Raw genomic sequence first — 20,259 nt, 5'->3', positions numbered from 1 at the left:
GCAGGGAGTCTTCGGGCAGGCGGGGGACAGCAGTGTTTTTGGAGGGAGGGTGTTGTATGAGTGCACACGGTATGTCTCTGACAGGCAGGGTAACAGTTGGAGTCTTACGTGACCAGCGTGATGTTCTTGTGGCTTTTGCCTGGGGTTTTCCTTCTGGGAGGAGGGTCTTTGCAGGTATCTGCCTTCTCTGTAGCCGACAAAAGTTACTGCCTGTCTTGTGAAGTCTAGCTGTTTTAAACTGCCGGTCGTTACAATATTGTGCACAGAAAGTGCTTTTGTGGCAGAGCAGAGCATGCACATCACCATTTTGCAACGTAGCCAAGAACCCGGAGTGAGGCTTTCACTGACTGCTAATCTAGAGCAGAGGAATCGTACTTTCCATTGACTGCTCAGCTGCAGCGGAGAGGCTGAGATGTGACCCTTTTCTTCTTTTAATTACTTATCTCAGCCAACAATGTCTGAAGAAACACATTAATTTGAGGCACTGATTGTGACAGCAGGACCTTGTGTTCTTCTTTGACCTGGATCTGATAACTTTAGCAAAATAATGCAGAGTTGTAGATTTAAGAATGGGGAGCAGGGCGGAGACAGGATTCAGAAATCAGTAGGAGTCACAGTAGGAGATGATCCTTTGCTTTTACATGCTACCTTTTTTTCTTTTAACTGTGTCTAGTTCATGGCTGTTGTAATGTAAGTGTCTCCCATGGGCTGTAGGGCTCTGCTGCCGCAGAAGAAAAATGCATTGTACATGCAGATGAGCTAGAATAAGATTAAAACCCTACAGTGTTGGATTATATCAAGTAGTTTTTTGTAGCCTGATGGCACCTTTAAAAACCTTGGACAGGAGTGGAATGGTACTTTGCTCAAACAAATGTTGTGCCTGATTTTTAAATGGTTTTTTATGTCTGCTGAGAGTAGTGGCAGAGGTTGGTAATATATGCCTCAGAAGCTTAAATGCTGCTTCTGAAAAGCGTTGGAAGAATATTCTAGACCTCAGTTTCTCTGTAAAGTAAATGCTATTCTCTGTGATACGCTGGTGCTGCATTAATTGGTGATTAGGGTCTTTACTGTCTTAACTGGATTTGTTTCTTAGACTTATACTTGAGCTGAAGTTCGTTAATTCAAAAGTGGATCTTGGCACTTAAAACAGTCTGTGGCTTTATTGCCTTCTGTGCTTTTGCATCTTTTTAGTCTTAGATTGCTGGTCCCAGCTGCATTTGTGAAATGGATGTAGATGTAATGTAAAATTCCTGCAGCACTGATGGGCTTTTCAAACAATATCCATGGGAAGTCCAGAGCATGGCAGGAAACTATTTATTGAAACTTCTGGTGCAGACAGGGGATACAACAGCAGATTATAGTGTATTCACATAATAATCACAATGTTCTGGTGTGTATAGGTGCTCGTGGTCTGTTGACAGTATTTCTGATCCCTTACATGCATTCCTAGAACAATAACTTCAGCAGGTTGCATATGTTGGCTAGATGGTGGTCCCTCTGGGCACATAGTTTGTGTGTGGTTAGCTTTTAATTACCCAGTTGTGAGATTGGAGATAACCAGACCATAGGATGCTGGGGTTAGTGCTGATCATCAGTAGTTTTCTTGCATGTTTTCTCTGAGCGCTGGTGAGTAAGAATTACTCCTTATGATGGCCGGGTGAGTGTTGCCTATGTGCTTAGATGGCTTCCTGGGGGCTTGAAAAAAGGTACTATTAAGAAAGCAAACTATTTTCACTACATTCTGTCTCCAAGTCCCGTATGTATTTAAGCAGTTTCTAGCTTGTTGGACTGCAGAAGGACCAAGTCGAAGGCCTCAGTTTGAATTTCTAGACCCTGTTAGAACATGGAAAGAATGCATTTAAAGCTTTTGTCTATTTTTGCGCCAAACTAATGCCCACCTTGATATTACCATCTTGAAACTTTACATTTGGATGGCCTCCACATTCATGTGGAAGGAGTGACTTTGAGGAAATGGTTCCTGGCACAACTTCTAACCTCTTTAGACAACGACTACATGGTTGACTTCTTGTGCCTGAAAATTCCCCGGACAAATGAAGGCAATTTCAAGTCCTGCTATATATTATTTTTGATTAACTTCTTTAATACACAGGAACTTGGACAAGCATATGTACATCCTAGTGTGGAAGAGGCTTAGTGCAGAAGTATTAGCAGCACACTTTGCTTATAAATGGGTGTTTTGCCTCTTTTAATCCTGGCATCCTCATTTGGGCTTTGAAGCCTGTCATGGTAGGGTATGAAATACTTGGCTTCTGATGCATGTGGCACTACTTATGCATATCAAAGAGGGACCTCTCAACTGAAGTATGACTGTTGCAGCCCCTGTTGTGGCAGAAAACTCCATAAATAAACAGCAGGTAGGTGTGTGCTTATGCTAGGAGTGCACAAAAAAAGGAGCTGTCTGCAGAAGTTGCAGTTTTTGCTGTGCAGTTACAAGGAAACTGGGCTGAAAGGGAGTGTTTCTGCATTCTCAGCATCAGTCAGACCTGCAATGACATCCCAGGTGTTTGTGTGTTAAGTCCTTCTCCAACAGTAGCAAGGCATGGTAACCGGGTTCTCCCTTCCTGCCCTGAAATAGCCTTTGCTAGTGGCAGTGTTCCACAGATGTCCTTGGCAGTGCTGGTGGAGAAGTCGGGCACTTTCCTTGTGTGCTGGGGGAGGTTTTTATTGTTCCGAGGGTACAGGGAAGTTCCCCTGGCTGCTGCTTGTGCCATATGTAGGCTTGGTGTAAAAGGAAGCTGTTGTTCTGGGACTTTTGAGCTGACAGCTTTCATTAAGGTCAGTGTTTTGAGATGTCTGAAATCGAGCAACTAACTCGTGATGTTGGCACTGGATGAAGAGATCTGGTTCCTCAGCCACGGAGTGAATGGAGTCCCTGGAAACCTTGACACCTCTGAAAATCCGCTTTGTTTTGGTATACAAAGCTAAGTCTGAATGGTTTTAGTCCAGCTTTTGCACAAAATGAGGGGCAGGAAAAAAATTTCAGCAAGTCTTAATGGTTGGTGGTTTTACACTGAGGCCTTGATGTTAAAAAAACCCAAACAAACAACCAAATATAAAACTCCCTAGACCTCTTCATGCTCTTGGAACCAGCAACATCACATCTAACCAACCTTGGTCAGGAATGAGATCCCTGAAAATAGTATAAATACTGCAAGTGTAGGTCACAAATACTACATGAAGTAATTCTTGTGTCCGTTAGCATCCTTCCTGCAAGGCATCTCTCCACATATTTAACAATAAAGTATGGTAATAGCATAAAACAAAACATTGGCTTCAGGGCAGTGGCTGTGCCCACACAATGGTTGAGCTTTGTTTTGGTCTGAGATTAAGACAGAGATTCACTTCCAAGCTTTGCATTTTCTCATGTGTACAGCCTATCAATAAAGCAGATAATTGTAGTTTTAAAAATCCATATCCACTTTCCTTTCCAACTATGCAATAAATCATCATTGAGTCCTGATGGGCTTTTAAAAGTGGAAGAGATCAAATGTGTATAAAATATTTCAACATACCAAGTGTGGGAGGGTGTCAAGTCTGTAGCATTAGTGCTGATCAGTGATTCAATTAGTGTGGAACGTATTTGTAAACACTTTACTTGCTGCCTGTGAGAAATGGATTGATGGTCCTGGGCTTTGGGGATAGGAGGTGGGGAGTAATACTTGCAAATATTTTCATGCCCAGTAGATTGGAGGTGGAATAGTTGCCTTCCTAGTAATAGTAACCTGGAGGTAGAAGTCTTTATAAATACCACCCTTAGCTTTCAACCCAAAACTGGCCTGGGCAGTCAATAAAAATGCTTGGAATTAGCATGACTTCTGCCAATAATAGGGCAGTAAAAGAGCAAGAGAGAATGAATGCAGGATGACTAGATAAGGAAGAAAACCTTTTTTTTTTTGCTTGGAAGATTTGAGTGAGAAGGAGAGCAGAGACTGTGAGAGTGAGTGCATTGTCCAAATCCATGTGGACAGGCTCTTGCATCCTGACAGGGATGCTAATGAGAGGATCCTGAGAAGACTGTATGCTGGAGGCAGGAGGTTTGCATGATACTGTTCCTCTGATGTTCTTGATTGGTGTTGATCACAGAGTAAGTCAGATCTTTTGTCTTGGACCTGGTGCTTCTGTGGCTTTGTAAATCCAGGGCTGTGTTGTTGGCATTCTGGCAGTGATGCACTTGTTGGCTGGCTTTTTGCTGGATGGCTGCCATTCTGCTCCCAGCTGGCTGGTAGACCAGGTGTTGGCTTGTCTACTAGCATGTTGTTTGACAATGAAGAACAAGGTAAAGTGTTTGTCTGGGACTCTGGTACAACTAGTTGTGTCTTGGGGTGATCCTGAAGTAGGGCGGCTGCAGTATGTGCAGGAGTAGCAGAGTGGGACAAAAAGGAATACTTTTCTCTTGCTGTCCCCATCCTATCCCCAGGGAATCCAGTTCTGTAACCAGTTTTCTGTCTCCAGATGATTCCATGTGAACAGCACACAGGGCTGGGCTGCAGGAGCAAGAAGGCAGGATGTTGTCGAGACCAAAGCCTGGGGAGTCCGAGGCAGACCTGCTGCACTTTCAAAGCCAGTTCCTGGCAGCCAGAGCTTCACCTGCAGTGAAGATCATGAAGAAGGCAGACAAGAGGAGAGGGGAGGAAGGGAGCACAGATACTGAGAGACCCCCGCTACAGGACAGCAAGGACGTAGTCATGTTGGATGGTAATTTCCCTCGTGGGCTTCTTTGAATTACTAGGATTCTCAGTCAGTGTTCCTCAGTGCTTGCTGTTTCACCTCCCTGTCCACCCAGTGTTGCCTTTGCCCTGCATGTGTGCCCTCCTTGCGGTATTAAACAAGACCATAGCCTTGTTGGAAAATGCACTTGTCCCATGTTAACTAGCATCCAGTAGAACACATTGCCATTGTCTACATTTATCAGCTGTCTGTTGTACCTTGCCAGCTTCAAGGCAAGAGGTGTTTTCTGTGATTTGTACTCATTGGACACTCAGTGCTTATTTTGCCATCTATCCAAACCCTGCTCTCGGTGTCTTTGAGTTTTAGCTCTGCAAACAGCTTCAGCTTTGAGCCCCCAGATCTGGCTTGATAAGCCCCCTTCCTGCAGTTTTGTTTTCCTTCATCAGTAGTAACTAACACTTCTGTAATGTTCTTAATGGTCTCAGAAGCTCAAAGCACTTTCTTGAAAGCAACAACTTAAGTCTTGCAGGTTCCAGGTAAGGAAATGCAATCCCAGTCTATAGATAGTGAAAAGGAGGCCTCGACTTGCTCGTGATCATACAAATCACTCACTGTTAGAGCTGGCAGTGGAAATGTGCTTTTCTGTGCCTGGACGCAACCTGCGGGGGCCTGTTTGTTTCTGTACAGCCTTGCTTCTTCCCGTAGTACTTGCAGTCAGGCCTCAGTACCCTTCTTAACTTTTGCAAGTCTTTGGAAAGACCTTTGTGCCAATACATAAAGAATACAGTTCTTGAGTGTGTTTCTCTCCACTACCCGGTGCAAGTCGGAAACAGAGGACTACTAATTGTCTTACTGCTTTCTTATCTTCTTTGTTTCTCGTTAGAGCAATAACAGGTGCTATTAGGGAGCCTTGGCCTGGTACCTATGAGTAACTTGACTATTTTTTTCTTATTATTTCTCCTCCCCAGATTTTCCTGATATTCTCCCAGCTCTAACTCCAGCTCCTCCAAAAAAGTCCAAGATTAAAAGTGCCTGTGTCCACTTTGAGGATGAAGATCCAGAGGAAAGACTGGAAAGGCATGATCAACACATTACAGCAGTCTTCAGCAAAATTATTGTATGTGTGGTTTTTTGGGTTTTTTTTTAGTGTGATGGTCTAGTGTGTGGGTTTTTTTTTTAATGCTCTGAAATGAGCAGTGGGCAGGGATGAAGGGTTCTGTTGCTGCTTTTTATTTCTACAGTGTAATGAAGCAGTTGTAGCATTGTAGACCTGTGTCCTGGAGCACCCTGTAAGAAAAAGACCTTTGGGTATATTTTTGCTCAGTTAAATATGGGTTTGAATCTGCGCTCCAGTCCAGAGTGCCTGCAGGTCACACTGCTTGCATGCAGGTCTGTGCTGTCATGTGGGTTTGGGTGAGTTTCTGGACTTCATAAGGGCAGTGTTCTCATTGTGCTCTGCACTGGCCTTAGGTTTTCCTTTATCTGATTCTTTGAGCAGTGTGTAGAGTCTGGCAGTCCAGCCTTTTGGAAAATAGCCTCACTTTGGCTCTAAATAGGCACAAGGTATTCTGAGCCTGACAGTGTTGTAGCAGAAGGCTTGTGATCTGCAGAGCTGAGAGATTTTGAGCCCACTATTAGCCCACATTATAAATGATATAAACATATCTGGCTGTTGCAGTGGTTTCTACAGGGTCTGAATTTTTTGCTGCAGGAACGAGACACAAGTGCAGTAGCAGTGAGCATGCCAGTGCCCACAGGAGACCCATTTCCAAAGACATTTCACCGCTCTGAGATAAAAAGCGAGGTAAGATTGGGAGCAGCTGTTTTGTGCTACCTTCATTAATGATTACAACTTCCTCACAACAAAACCTAATGCTTGGTGGGTGGTAGGGCTCAAAATAAGTGACTTGGCATGCTGGAGATGGTGAGCTAGCTCAACTTATCTCTGGCATTGTCAACTTAGTGTAGGAGAGAGTTCTACCAAGCTGCCATCAAGTAGGCACTCCATACTCTGCAGTTAAGTAACATTGGAATCCTTTTGGTTTAGGAAAAAGGCGATCCCCTTCAGCTAACTTCAGCGAGGTGGATAGCATCTGTGCTGCTGTAACAGAAAAACAAGCAGAACAGGATCAGTTCTCTGAGGAACAACCTCTGTTAATTTGTCCACCAGGTTTGATTAAGTCTGTACTTATGGAAGTTGCATCTGATTTCTCCTGGCATGACATCTGAGTATGGTTGCACAGGGTATCTTTTGCAGCTTTTTGGATTTTGGCATAATTTGTTTTCTGAGGCTGCAAAACGGGAAGCCATGGCTATTATCATCAGTTGTTGCTGTAGTAGCAAAGGCTGCTAGCTGAGTGGGAGTCAGATGCTGGGAACTGACATGTGATTGATAGCTGTGGTTGCTTTGAAGAGGTAGCTTATTTTGAAGGACAGCTTTTTGAAAGAAGAGAGTAATGCTTTTTCAACAACCAGTTCTGTTTACCTGATGCAGGAGTGCACATTGCAGCTACCAAATGTTCAGACTGCCTTTTAATCTGCTTCTTTGGACTGGGGACATGCAACAGTTTTCTTGCTTTGGATTTCCTGTGCATCCTGTACAAGGCTGTTCAGAGCCATGCCCTTCCATCGCCTAGGCAAGCAGCACAGTAATTTAGTCAGGATTATTTTAGCACCACTTGTCCGCTTCTTGCTGTGTAAATCACTTCACCCTGCTGCTCTCTAATCACCTTATAAGAAGCCTGTTCCAAGCCTGTGGTGAGCACGGTGCAGTACAGCCACATTTATCCTCAGAAATGCAAAGTATTCGGCTATGCAGTTTCCAAGCAGCAGGAAAGCTGGAGCTGTTGTGTGTGGTGATATTTTAGGTGTACTTGCCTGGCTTGAATTCACTTATAATTAATCATCTTCCTTCTCTAGGTAGCAAAAACATTCATGCTTTTGTCTCTCTGTCCTAACGTTAAACTGTGTGTTAAAAGAAGAATAGCACTTGCACAAAAAAGGGCAGGTGGCTGCCAGCAGCTTCTCAGTGTCATGTCCCAAAGTCTGATCTGAGGGGGTCTTCAGGATCAGAGCTGTACCTTTGTTAGTGGCAGGTGTGTGTGGGAGTCTGGAGAGGAAAGTGGTGACACATGGCTTCCCTGTTTGCAGGTGAAGGTGGGATCTGGAAGAAAAAGCATCTTTGCACAAAAGATGGCAGTGAGAAGAGCTGCTGAAAAGGCAGCAACAGCTCCCTCCGCTGCCGAGTGCGTGCAAGTAAGATCAGCTGCTCCCGATGCCCTGGATCCTGAGGGATCAGTGGGAGAGGCACCTCTCCCCACCAGCCGGGATGGTAAGTGGAGAAGGTTCTGCTTATCCAACCTATTGTATTTACATAGCCTTAGTGACCATTACATCAATGCACCTTATTTTTAAATTAGGGTAGCACTGTTGTCCTCAGTTTAGGAATCATAAGGTCACTTGGAATGTCTGTGGTGTGACAAGGATTTGAAATGGTCTGAGACCCAAATTAACGTTCTAAAAATGGGGTTAGCTTTCTCACTCATTTTCTTTTTGCTTCACACAGGGCCAAATAGCTTTATTTTTCATGGTTCTTGTCCTCCCTTTTACTCTCTCTCTTATATGTAAAGTTTTTCTTGTTTCATCATTGATTTCTGCAATTTTAGGAAGAGGGTTCTTGTGTCTGGTGAAGGCATTCAAGACCACTGTGATGCAGGTTCTCACTCCTACCTAGAAGCTGAAAGCTCAGTCTCCTGTCACCAGATTTGCTACCATGAGGCTGTGGCTTTGCTTCATGAGGAATGCTGTGAGGCAGTGCTGATGAGGCAGTGCCACCTCCAGCAGTTACTTGTCTGACAGCAATGTGACAAGGAAAGCTGAAACCAATTCAACTGGTTCCAGCATCTCTGGCCTTTTTTTTTTTTTAGGGTGGATGTGTGTGTGTTTTTTGTTGTGTTTTGTTGGGTTTTTTTTTTGTTTTTTTTTTTTTTTTAATTCTTTTCTGTTATCTTGGGCCATCCTATTTGGTTTGGACCACCATGTGTCTGGGTTTTTCCAACACCCCCTTTTTCACATAGAAATAGAGGCCAGATATCATTTGAGGGGTATCGCCTTTTGGTTAAGGTTTCTCTCTGTCCTGACCCCTGTCAGAGAACTCTTAAGACAACTCCTGGTTGTGCTGTGCTGTGTGTGCCCAAATCCACCATCCAGGTCAATATACTGTGCTTACTGTGTATCCTGTTATGATTGTGCCTGTGTCCTTCTGTCTGAGAAATCTGAGGGCAGTATAGCAGCCCTATAGCTGTGATCTTCTTGAAGTAGAACGCTTCTAAAATGTAGTAGCCCAACAGAGGAATCAGAAAATTGGTTGCCGTCCTCAGCAAGATTGTTGTGGCAGGATCACTAGAAGCAAGAGGAGAAGGCGAGTGCCATTCCTTGTAGTAACAAAGTGTGTGCGCCCGGTAACCCTCAGCTTAGTTGCTGGTAGTGGGAAGCTTACTGAATCTTTCACCACATCACTGTCTTCGAATCTCTTTCTGCTCAATATGCAGGACAGCTGCTGTGGAAATGACATCCAACCTTCCTGATGTTGTGATGAATGTCAGTACTGCTGTTTGAACAGAAGTTTGATGCTTTCAGGGGTGGCTGGTTTAGGGTTATAGGGAAGTTCCAAGTCACTATATGGAGTATATGAACAAAACATAAGGAATAAGACCACTAAGTCAGGTCCTTGTATAGTGGGCTACAGGACAGCTGGAGGGTCTCGCTGACCAAAAGAGCATGTTACCCTGCTGCTAGAATTAAATTAAATGAGCTTTTAAAAAGGATTTAGATCAGGTGGTAAAGGAGACTTGATTTTGTTCAGGGTAGGAAAATGCACCGCTGCTGGAACTTCTCATATGTTAAACCCTTAGAGGGTTAAACTCTAAGGGTTAAACTTCTCGTTTGTTTAACCCTTGGAGGTGAATGCAGGACATTTTTAGAAGCAAACATACCTCTGTTGAGAATGGATCCTGTATCCCTCAGACACTAGATTACCTAGTAATTTTAATTCTCTCTCTCACTCAACAGATATTTACTACATTGTGCTTCAGTGGATGTACAAGTGTGGGTTCAGGTGTTCTTGGGCAGAGGAGTCGTCTAGTATTTACTAGCTAGCTTGGAAGAATGCTCTGACTTACCAGTTGTGAATTATGCTCCAGTTTACCTTTTCTTGCTGTTGCTTTGCATTGAAGGAACAAAGTTCTTTTTGCCCCATCCTTCCTCAAAATTCTAAACAAGCAAGGTAGAAATGACATTTTGTTGTGACGTGGGTTGAAAGCCCAAATATTTTAATTATGTTTGAAGCTAAATTAAACTCCTTTACTCCTATTTTAACTTGCCTACCAAGGTGGAAAAAAAAATAGAAAAAGAAATTATGCAAGCGTGGTAATGACAAAATTGAGTTGCATTCATAATGCTGGAGACACTTAAATCAGTAACTGCTTTCTCTGCTGGATCTTTCAGATAAAGCTGGTGACTTTTTGATCTCTCAGCGGCCTTGTCTCATAACGGGAGAGGGTCTTGGAAGCCAAAAGGGTGAACAGGAAGCTCAAGCTATTCACAAAGAGAACTTGGAGAAGCTGCAGTCCATGTCTGAGGAGGAGATCCTGCAGGAGCAGGGAAGGCTTCTGGCTCAGCTGGGTATGTGCTTCCCAGAGATGAATTTTAGAGATGTGGAAGTTTACTGAATGTGTAGTGTGCTGAAGTCCTACCAAATTCACAGATCAAAGATGGGAGCTAGGTATTCCTGCTCATTGCATATGTGGGTGATCTAATTTCCATGCCGTGCCAGTAGCTTATGAGTAAGAATTAAGTGTGAAGGAACTAAAGAGTGCTTATTCCTCAGTGAAAGGGGGGCTTAGCTTGTCGTCTCCCCTTTGCTGTGAGAGAAGATGGTCTATGCACTCTGTTACTTTGCACACCCAATACCTGGTTACATATACATATGTGAAGGTCCTAAAATGTAATTGTCTGAAGCAGGTAAGAAAAAAAGCTATTAGGATGATTGCAGCAATGCTGAGGTGAGAGAGAACCCTTGGTCTTCCCCTCCAAAATACCTGACTCGGGCCAAAACTGTCAGTACCTGTATGGGGGAAACATCTGGGAATGTGGGAGTTTTCAGTTCAAATCTGTACTTGGTAGAGCACAAAAACTTACAACTAGACTTGAACTTCTTGAAAATGTGTTTTAATTATCTGGTGGCTGGGTGCAGGTGTTCTGGCAGGGTTGTGGTCTCTGGTTTAGAGCCCTGTCCACAGTGGTGCTCTAGGAATGCCTGTCACTGGCAGCTGATGACAAGATGGGGGAGAACACAGAGTGTGGTATGTTTGATAAGACTCTGTGTGATCTAGGGAACTGTAAAACTTGCTGGCATTCGTTTCAATTATTTTGTGTGCTCGAGAAAAGCAGATGTACGGATGTAGGTCACAGGCAAGGGTTTTTGAAATTCTCAGTTTCAGATTCTCTAGCGTCATATCTAGGTGTGAGTGACATTTTAGACACGTAAATCTCTTGTGGGTTTGGTTTAAAGATCGTATTAATGATCTTGACTTTGTTGCAAGCAGTGTGGGTATAACTGGAAAGGTGACAAAGAAACCCTGCAAAATAATTGCAGACACTGTGTTTAGGTACATCATTCGTTTCAGAGAGCTGAACTCTCCAAACTACCTGAGGTGAAAAGAAATTTTTTTTTTTTAACTTCACTGCTTATAACAATGGCATGTGTATGAAAAACACCTTGTTTATCCACATTTTTCTTGTGGCTGATTTATGGTCTTTGCTCCTTGTCCCCACCACTCTGTCCTTTGGGATAATAGCAAAGTGAATATTTAGGGAGTTTGAAAAGGATAGGATGTACTTTAAGTATTTTTAAACAATAAATTGTTTTCTAAAATAGTATATTTGTTTATATGCCCTGTGGGTTAAAATTGTAGATCTTTCAGTCTTTGAGGTCTTAAGGAAACTGGGAGTAATTTTGGCATTCCCAGGATATCTGTGGTTAGGGAATTATGCGTGATGAAGCAATTCCTAAATTAAGTTACTGGCTTACAGATGAACTTGGGAACTGAACAGGTACAGAGATATGGATTAAAGAGACTTTTTCCTCCATATTCAGGAGTGTGAATAATTTGTGGATGTTTAATGTTACCCAGTCTCTGAATTAACCTCTTGGTTATGAAGCAGGTGAGACTCCATGGTGTGGAGTATTAGGATGGGTAGGCAATTCCATGCTGGGCAGTGTCTTCAGGATCTTACAGTTGATACTGTTCTGTTTTTTCCCACGGAGACTCTGCACAGAAGTAGGCTTACTTTGTGACATACTGTGCACAGATTGACAGAATCAGTGACTTGTTTGTCACCATTTGCATGAAATGATGACATAGTCAATAGTCTTTTCCTTGCTGTGTATGGTGATGTGTGAGAAAGCGAGAGCTCTGCTTGCATTCAGGAAGACACATGCGTGCATTAATGAGGCTAGGCTGAATGTCTCCCCTTTGCCCAGGGAAGTTTAGAACTGCATCACGAGGAGAGTGTGCAGCAATCAGAAGTGTGGGATAGATTCTGCATCCTCTTTGAACTGTTTCACAGACATGGGAGATTTTTCTTTTTGGGATGACTTCTCTCAGGTACAGAGAATTTCTGAATTGCTTGTCCTTTGTCCTCCGAAGAAAAAATTACGGAATATAACACCTACATTGGTTATTTTTTACATCTCTGACACTGCTTATTGGAGTATCTCTGTACCTTCTGGAGGCACAGTGCGCTGTCTCTTACTATGCACCTCTGCAATAAGCATCGCAACACCATCTTCTAAGTGAAGAGTGTTCAGAGAGAAAGTACACTCCATCAGAAATTAAGTGGGATATCGTAGCAGATCTGAAAGTAAAATGATGATCTTCTGACATTTTTCTATCTTGGAGCCATAGGAATATTATCTGTTCTTCAAAATAACCCTGCCTCCCAAATGTTCCTCTTCTTCTCCAAAGCATGAAGTGAGTGGCCATGTCTGTTTTCTGGATGTTATCAGACAATAATTGACTCTCAGGATGGGGAGTCAGTTCAGAAAAAACAAGATACCCTTCTCCTAAAGTAATATGCAAATCATGCACTGCAGCTCTCATGCAATTCAATAAAGAGCAGGTAATTAATTCTGTGATGTCTGTTCTGTGTATTCTTGTAGCATTCAGGTTGATGCTGCTGAGTGGTCCACGGGCAGGGTAGGCAAACTATCAGACCCAGCTTCCTCCCATAAATCACAGACCAGAATTCTCTCCATAATGAATAGTCTTGTTTGGATGTGCCTTTTCAGTGGCAGTGAGGGGGGAAAGAAACAATTCTCTCTTTATTGGTAAGTTGGGAGAACAACTAGAATTTTTGTGGCTGCTTTACCTTGAAAGATATTTATCAGCTCCTTCTCTGGTGTTGCCTCACCGGTCAGTTGTACCCAGGTTATGTGCTCAAGAGGTCATAGAACAGTTAAGTGCCTCAATTTGAAAAGAAGTGACAGTTGGTACTGAAGAAGAGGGCATGAGGAATGGGAATGCAAAGAGTAAAACATAAATAGCGGGAGCTATAGACATATCAAGTATTTTGTCACTTCTCCGTCTCCTTGTCAATACTTGCAGATTCCAGTTTAGTTGCTTTCTTGAAGTCACGACGTGGTGGTAATGAAGGCCAGAAAAAGGAATTAAAAATGGAACAGAACAAACTGGAGGAGTTTGTGGAGTCTCTGCCTGTGGCTCAGCATGATGTAAGATCATCTCTTTCCATGCAGGAGTCGGGTCTGGAAGAATCTGTAAGGAAGGAAGAAAATACAAAGGTAGAAATCACAGGTAAGAAACAGGGTGCATGTTGTTAATGTTCTGAACATAAACATGACGTTTGTATGGTGTTTGCATCAATCCAGGTCGGATTGATATGTTACTTTGTTAGTTATCCAACTCCGAATTTTATCATGGTATTTAAAGAATACACATATTTTGGGTTCAGGAAAAAAACATCTGTTATTTCTAGCTGGGCTCCATAGATTAAAAGGGTGATAGCAATGTAACAGAGGTGAGTTGTCAAGTGGGAGGTCTTGCTTTCTTTTTGAACTTTGTGCTGAGGTCTCTGGAGGGAGAAAGTATTTTAAGCTAGGCATCATTGCCCTGCTGTTCAGTCTTGTGAACAGGGAAGCAGAAGTGTGGTAGTGGGACTCAGCTGCTACTTGAGTAATTTCTTTTAACTGGGACCACCTGGGGACAGGAGGGTGTTGGATAGGTAAGAGTTAGTGATTTGCTCACAGCATAGCATGGAGAGGACAGTCTCTCTTCAGGGAAATTGCTCATAGCGTGCATGCATGTCTTATGATACTGCTCCTGATGGCCCTGCTCTGTGGCTTGTATCTCAGAGCCCACGGGGTGATTTCCAGAGAATACAGTTCTTTTCTTTGTGGTGTGGATGCAGTTTTTTCTTTAGCCGTTTCATTTTCTCTGTCATCATTTTAGGCTCCCATTCTCATCTTTCCCACACTTTTGTTCGTAGCATATGTCTCTCCCTTGTTAGCATGCTTCTCCCCCAGTTTCATGTCAAGTTTTGGCTGCCTCCATCTCTTGATCCTTGCTTCTGATGCATTCTTTGTGTCCCAGTGCAATGTGCAGACTGATTAAAGAGGTCTCTGAATCACTCCTGTATTTCAGCTTGGTGTTTGCAAGAGGTAACAACTGTTTACCATTTTCTTGATGAGAGGGATGAGTCTGTGAGTGTATGCGTGTGTACATGAGCAGAAGGAAAGCTGATTAGCCTCTTATTGAGGAAAACACTTCACTGAACAGTCCTTTTAGTGTTTCTCCTCAAGTTTTACTTTTCCATGAATCCATTGTAATCAAAAGGACTATTTTTAGTTCCAGAACAATTGAGTGCTCAAGTAGCACCAGGTTAAGTGACATTCTTTTACCTGACTGGGAGCAATAGAAGTGGGTTGTTCAGCCTGTAAAGTACAAGACTGTAGTAGTGCTGTGGGGAATAGCTCAGTGCTCAGAGCATTGTGTGCTGACATCTTTTGCTTCCAGTGGAAGACTGCACAGCAAAGGCGAAGAGGAGTTTTCCCAGGATATTTGAAATAACAAAGAAAGGATGAGCTGGGACACAGTTATAAAACAGAGGGAAGCCTTTCCAGCACCTGAGTTTATGCCTGCAGCCCATCTTGGCCAACAGGAGATGTAAAATATTTATTTGACATTAACATGTACTGTTGGGATTTTGTATCTGTTCATGCCCAAAAGTAAACTCATTGTGAATAACCCAGCAGAAATGGTCATTCTGAATTTCCCCAGGGAGAGGACGATGACACAAAGCAATGGGATTGATCAAAAGTCAAACCTGTTTCTCTGATGAGATAAAAGGCTACTGTTTATTAGAAACAAGGTGGTGAAACCTTTATCCAGCAACTTGTAATCTTATCAAATGGAAAAGTAAATTCTTGCACTGAGACAAAAGGGAAAGCAAAGCAGAAAGGGAAGAGGTTGGGTGGTAGCCTTTAATATTACCCAAGTCTGAAAAAGTTCAGTGCAGATGTTGTATTCACACTGTCAGTTTGTGTTTCTGTAAAAGGATTTCTCAGTAACTGAACAATCTGATGCCTTGGAATATATATCTGTCTCTTCTTGTTGACAAGATCGTACTGCTAAGGGCTGGTGGTGGTATGTGTAATCCTATTAATAGAATGACTAACTCAGCCCTGTCAGTTTAGTGATTAATGGAGAAAACAATCTGTGGAATTACAAATGTCAATAGATTTCATTTTTCTGGTGATTTTATTTCCTCTAGTTTTGCACCTACCACCCACAAACATTCCACTTTCTTGCATTTCAGATGCTTTTTCCTTCTCTTCAGTTAAAATGTGTGCTGAGCCTTTGGCTGAAGTTCTGTGGAACAGCTTTCTGGCTGAGGAAGATAACTCTGTGCTTAGTTCCTTGCCTGACTCAATGCCACATTGATCATAAGGGTGAAGCTTCATCCTAGAAAGGATGAGTTCCCTTCCTAAGAGTTTGTCTGCTAATTGGAGGAAAGTAAAAGGTTAGATTTCAGGCCAGTTATCAGCAGGAAAAGATCTGATGAAAGAAGAGCATCTCGGTGGGACTCAATTGTTCCTTGCAAGAGAAGACCAGAGCACTAGGATTAATAGCTGCAATGCAAATGGGTTCTGGGCTTCTCCGGCAGGAGTGACGCTGCTCCTTTTTGTGCCCTCAGACTGCCTGTTCCTGTCCTCGTGTAATTCTCTTTGAGATAGCAAAGACTTCTTAACTCATCTCTTCCCATGCTGGTATGGGATAGTATCCTAGTAGCAAAGTATTACCTTTCCTAGTGTTCAGATAATTTCCAGTTCCGTCTTTCCTGTCCCTTCACTTGTGAGATTCATCCACATGCTGATCTGTCTCTTTCCTAGGGCCACTCTTGTGATGCAGGCATACATGTCTTGTTTCTCAAATTCTTCTAGTCAAAGTTTTTTATAAAGTTAAATCAGTAATTTCTTCCTTTAGTACTGGCACCTTTGAAATTCTTGTTCAACTGTCCAGTTTCCCCACTGAGCTGTTTCTCATTCAAGCTGTGTACATTTTCAGCTGTTTTGATCTTTTCTTCCCAGAGCCTGAACTCCTCAAGCCTTTAGAGGGGGACACAGGATGAAAAGCAGCATCGCGAATGCGACAAAATCATGAATAGGAGTGTTTGTGCTCTCTGCATTGTATCTAGGCTGAAATCATACTGGCTTCCAGTAATTTGCTTGGACCTCTTTGTATTAATACTTTTGAATCATTTCACAACCCCCCTAACACTCCCCTCCTTGGGCAATACTAGTTTGGTTTCTCAAATGTAGGGATGATACTATTTTTCTGCTCTGGTTCTGATCACTTTGCCTTATTTGTGTCCTGATTTCTGTTCATCTTCTCCTAAATTAGCCTTGTCTGTGAATTTCATTACAGTGCTGTTTTAATCTTTCATGAGAGCTAGAAGAGGAAGTAAACAGCTTTAAACCTTTGATGTTTATGCATCAGCCAACAGTCAGTTTGAAAATTGTTTTCTTTTTATTTTACATGAATCCCACATTTGATACAGTCTTTAAGCCAAGTAGCTTGGCAAAGAGGGCATAGTATTTTCCTCATCCCTGCCTTGGAAGGTAAGACTGCCGTTTTTTCCCCCTCCACAAAGATGATGATCTGCCTGTGAAGCCCAAGAAGGAATGGATTCACATGGACAATGTGGAATTTGAGAAGCTGGAATGGATGAAAGATTTGCCTTCACTGCGGCAGAAGAAAACCAAAAAGGTTTGAAAGCAGAAACTGGTATTTTTCATGTTTGCACCTGGATCGTGGTTCTCAGCAGTAACAGTTTTGAAGGTTTCAAACACTAGTCCTATGGTTACTTAGTCTGTGAGATTTTATCAGGCTGAGAGATTCCCGAGTTTCTTCCATGGGGTGGAATGATACATGGTCAGTTCAGTATGTAGTGCTCAAGAGGGCTAGGAAGTGAGAGTCTATCAACTGTAATCTGGGATGAAACAGGTCTGAAAGCTAAGAAAAAAGGAAAGAGGGGAAGAATTTATTTATTTTTTAAAAAAAAGAATTTGAGGGCTGACCTGGGGAGTTTTTGAGTTGTCACCTTCCAGCAGTTGATGTAAGAAGTGGTGTTTTAAGTCATGAATGGAGTGGAAGGCAATAGAAATAATCATCTCCCTCCACCCTTTTGTTGTAGGGAATGCAAGCTCGATTCAGTTTAAAAGGAGAACTAATTCCTGCAGATGCTGACTTACCGACGCATCTAGGCCTGCATCACCATGGAGAAGAGGCAGAGGTAGGTGTAATATAGTAGAAAGGGCACACCCGTTTTCCATTTTCTGTGTTTGATTTGGCAGGTTCCTTTTTGTGTCAAAGCTTTTTAGTGACAGAAACCTTAGGGAAGTGCAGACGGGTGGTTTTCTTTTGAAATAAGCTCCTAAAGAGAAGTTGGGTCTGCATGCATTAACTGCTTTTACTTTCAGAAAACTCCATTAATGGTTTTTTTTTCTTTAAGGATCTGTGGTGTTGGGAAAAGGTGCACATACAACTTTTTCTTAAGAAATTCAGTTTTCTCCTGTCACATCAACAATTAGAATCTCTTTTGCAATTGCCACAAAACAGCAAACGATATTTCATTGCAGTTTATCTCCTGTTACGCTCTGTTTTATTGTTAATCTTATTTTAAGGGGCCTGTTTTTACCTATAGCTGAGGGCCTTTTTTTTTTTTTTTTCAGTTTTTGGTATTTTGTTTTGTTTTTTCCCCATTTAGAGGGCTGGTTATTCTTTCCAAGAGCTCTTTCATTTGTCTCGCAGCCAAGTTACTCAACAGAGGACACTGGCTTTACAAGTCTTGGGTCGTATTGTTCAAAAGGTAAGTCACTTTCCATGGAATTCCTCCCCATAATTTGAGTTTCTGGTGGATCAGGGCCCAGATTCTCTGATGCTAGTTGTTTGCTTTCTACTATTCAATGAAGGTGAGAAGAATCACCAGCAGGGCATTCTTTTTCACTGACAATCTTCTTACCGTCAGAAGAGTCAAGTGTTGAAACATCACAAGTTGAGTTTCAGGTTTCTTTGGAAGGGAGATGCTTCCGAGGGTTGTTCAGCAGCAGTGCTGCAACTTCAGTTCTGTTGTTGGTTTGGACACAAGTGGTTGGGTTTTTTGGTGTTATTCTTCTGACAGACCTATCCTTTGCAATGACCCTTTCACTCCTGTTGTCTGAGCCAGCTGCATGGCGTGCTATTTCTGAAGGAGATGAGAATGAACCAGCCTACTCACAAAGCAATGGGCCAATAGCAAAAAGCAAAACGAATATTTACTTCTGTGGCCATTCCCACCTAACTTTTAGGGGAAGTGCTTACCTTCCTTCCAACAGTAGTGGAGGCAGAGAAGAAGAAATAGTGTGGTTTTGAGAACGATGGGGCACAACAGGGTGAAGACAGAAGATGGGTCCATACTTTAGAAGGAAAGGTTTCCTGCATTTAAGGAACTGGAGTTGCATGCCTTCTGTAGATTGAGAGGAGGATAAGATGAAGAAAAAAACCCTGCACACAGTTCAGCTGCTTTACAGCAGAAATGGGAAGAGGCAAACACACAGAATGATGAGATGTACCCAGTTGCGACGAGACAGCTGTAACACTGGCTCTGTGTGGCATGTATTTCAGGCCAGGGCTGGAGAGTTTGCTTCCTCCTTGAAGGGCAGCGTTCTGCATCTGCTGCTTGATGCTGGGTTTCTCTTCTTGCTGCGCTTCTCACTTGATGATGCAGTGGATAATGTCATGGCAGCATCTGTTGGTGCTCTCCGGGCTCTGCTGGTGTCACTTGATGATGAGGTGAGACAATCATTAAGTGCCTGGGTCTGGTTTTGTGCTAAGCTGTGTACAGGGACTGGAATGAGGAGGCATGGTAAGTAGCTTGAACAAAGGCGTGCTGGATGGGTTAGCGTAATGGTCAATAGCGTGCCATGGCTGTGCTTTGGGACAGACAAGGGAATGTGTTATCTCATTTGAGAGATGCAGGCATCTTTTCTCCTGTTTGAATTAGCTCTGCGCCATGATTAATTTCAGCGCAGGCTGCTGAGGTTCTCTGCCTTTGGACATCTTTACAATCTACATCAGGCTACTACTAATGTTATGTGTATAGTTTTGTTTTTTTGATATGGCCTCTTACGTTGTTGGCTTCTTATTTTGTAGTTTTCCTGCTTCTGAGCAGATAAAATATTCTCCTTGCTTTCCCATATGACTCATAATGATGCTGTTTTCTCTTTTCTCTCATCCATTTTCTGCTGTTCTCGCATGCTTTTCTTACACTGATAAACACCTAATTTCGCCTTGTCATGTGTCTATTTTACCCTTGATGCTTTTTCACCTGTTAGGAGTTCAAACTTCTTTTGGGTGTTCAGATACTAGAGAGCCCTGAGCAGCAAGATTAAGATGTCTTCCTGGTTGGACAGTAGCCCATTACAGGCAAAGCACGCTGTGGGCTGTGTTTCAAGTGGCTCCTGTGTCCAACTGGAAAGGGGCTGGTGATGGACAAGAGTGGGTAGATCTCAAGAAGCCCCCTGGAACCTCTCCCAGCCCTTTAGAGCTATCCCTAGTGGGGAGGCAACAGAAATGAAGGACTAGCTAGCTTTCTCCGTATTTTGCACCTTTTCTAAGATACGAACCTAATGGTGTTCTGCTAGGTGAGTTCTGCCCAGCCATGGCAGGTAATGCTACGAATCAGCTTCTTAATGTGCTTTCCTTTCTTCTGATATTACTCTGGTTTATAACTGTCTTGTATAAGCGAGTACTGCTGACTCTTGATGCCAGTGACAGACACACGCGGTGAGATTGCTGTGTCTATGGTTTTTCATTAGGAGAGTCCTTCCTAGGGTCTGATGCTGCTGAGTTTCAAAAGGTCTCTGAGGAAGGGACAGGGCTAGAAGTCTGGCCTTTTGCTCCAAGATTGTAAGACAAACAGGATTTATCCCCAGTATAAACAAAGAAGATCAGC

General features: G+C 42.8%; 1 protein-coding gene across 3 annotated transcripts in view; it reads left to right on the top strand.

The window, feature by feature from the left end:
* The window catches only part of RPAP1 (RNA polymerase II associated protein 1), a 39,939-nt gene that overhangs the window by 435 nt on the left and 19,245 nt on the right, over positions 1-20,259 (top strand). The window contains exons 2-11 of one of the 3 annotated variants that reach the window (XM_055715970.1): positions 4,474-4,716; positions 5,658-5,806; positions 6,401-6,493; positions 7,840-8,020; positions 10,195-10,371; positions 13,356-13,562; positions 16,918-17,033; positions 17,461-17,559; positions 18,034-18,135; positions 18,930-19,097. In XM_055715970.1, coding sequence (XP_055571945.1) covers positions 4,527-4,716; positions 5,658-5,806; positions 6,401-6,493; positions 7,840-8,020; positions 10,195-10,371; positions 13,356-13,562; positions 16,918-17,033; positions 17,461-17,559; positions 18,034-18,135; positions 18,930-19,097 — 1,482 coding nt within the window. In that variant the 5' untranslated portion in view covers positions 4,474-4,526. Of the gene's footprint in view, positions 1-4,473; positions 4,717-5,657; positions 5,807-6,400; positions 6,494-6,736; positions 6,860-7,839; positions 8,021-10,194; positions 10,372-12,347; positions 12,871-13,355; positions 13,563-16,917; positions 17,034-17,460; positions 17,560-18,033; positions 18,136-18,929; positions 19,098-20,259 lie in introns of those variants that run through there. The other 2 variants (XM_027804689.2, XM_055715971.1) reach the window with 2 other exon arrangements.

The sequence above is a fragment of the Falco cherrug genome, chromosome 7 (genome assembly GCF_023634085.1).
Source record: "Falco cherrug isolate bFalChe1 chromosome 7, bFalChe1.pri, whole genome shotgun sequence".
Classification (NCBI taxonomy): Eukaryota; Metazoa; Chordata; class Aves; order Falconiformes; family Falconidae; genus Falco; species Falco cherrug.
The sequence above is the reverse complement of the archived record's forward strand: the minus strand, read 5'-3'. Positions and strand labels throughout refer to the sequence as shown.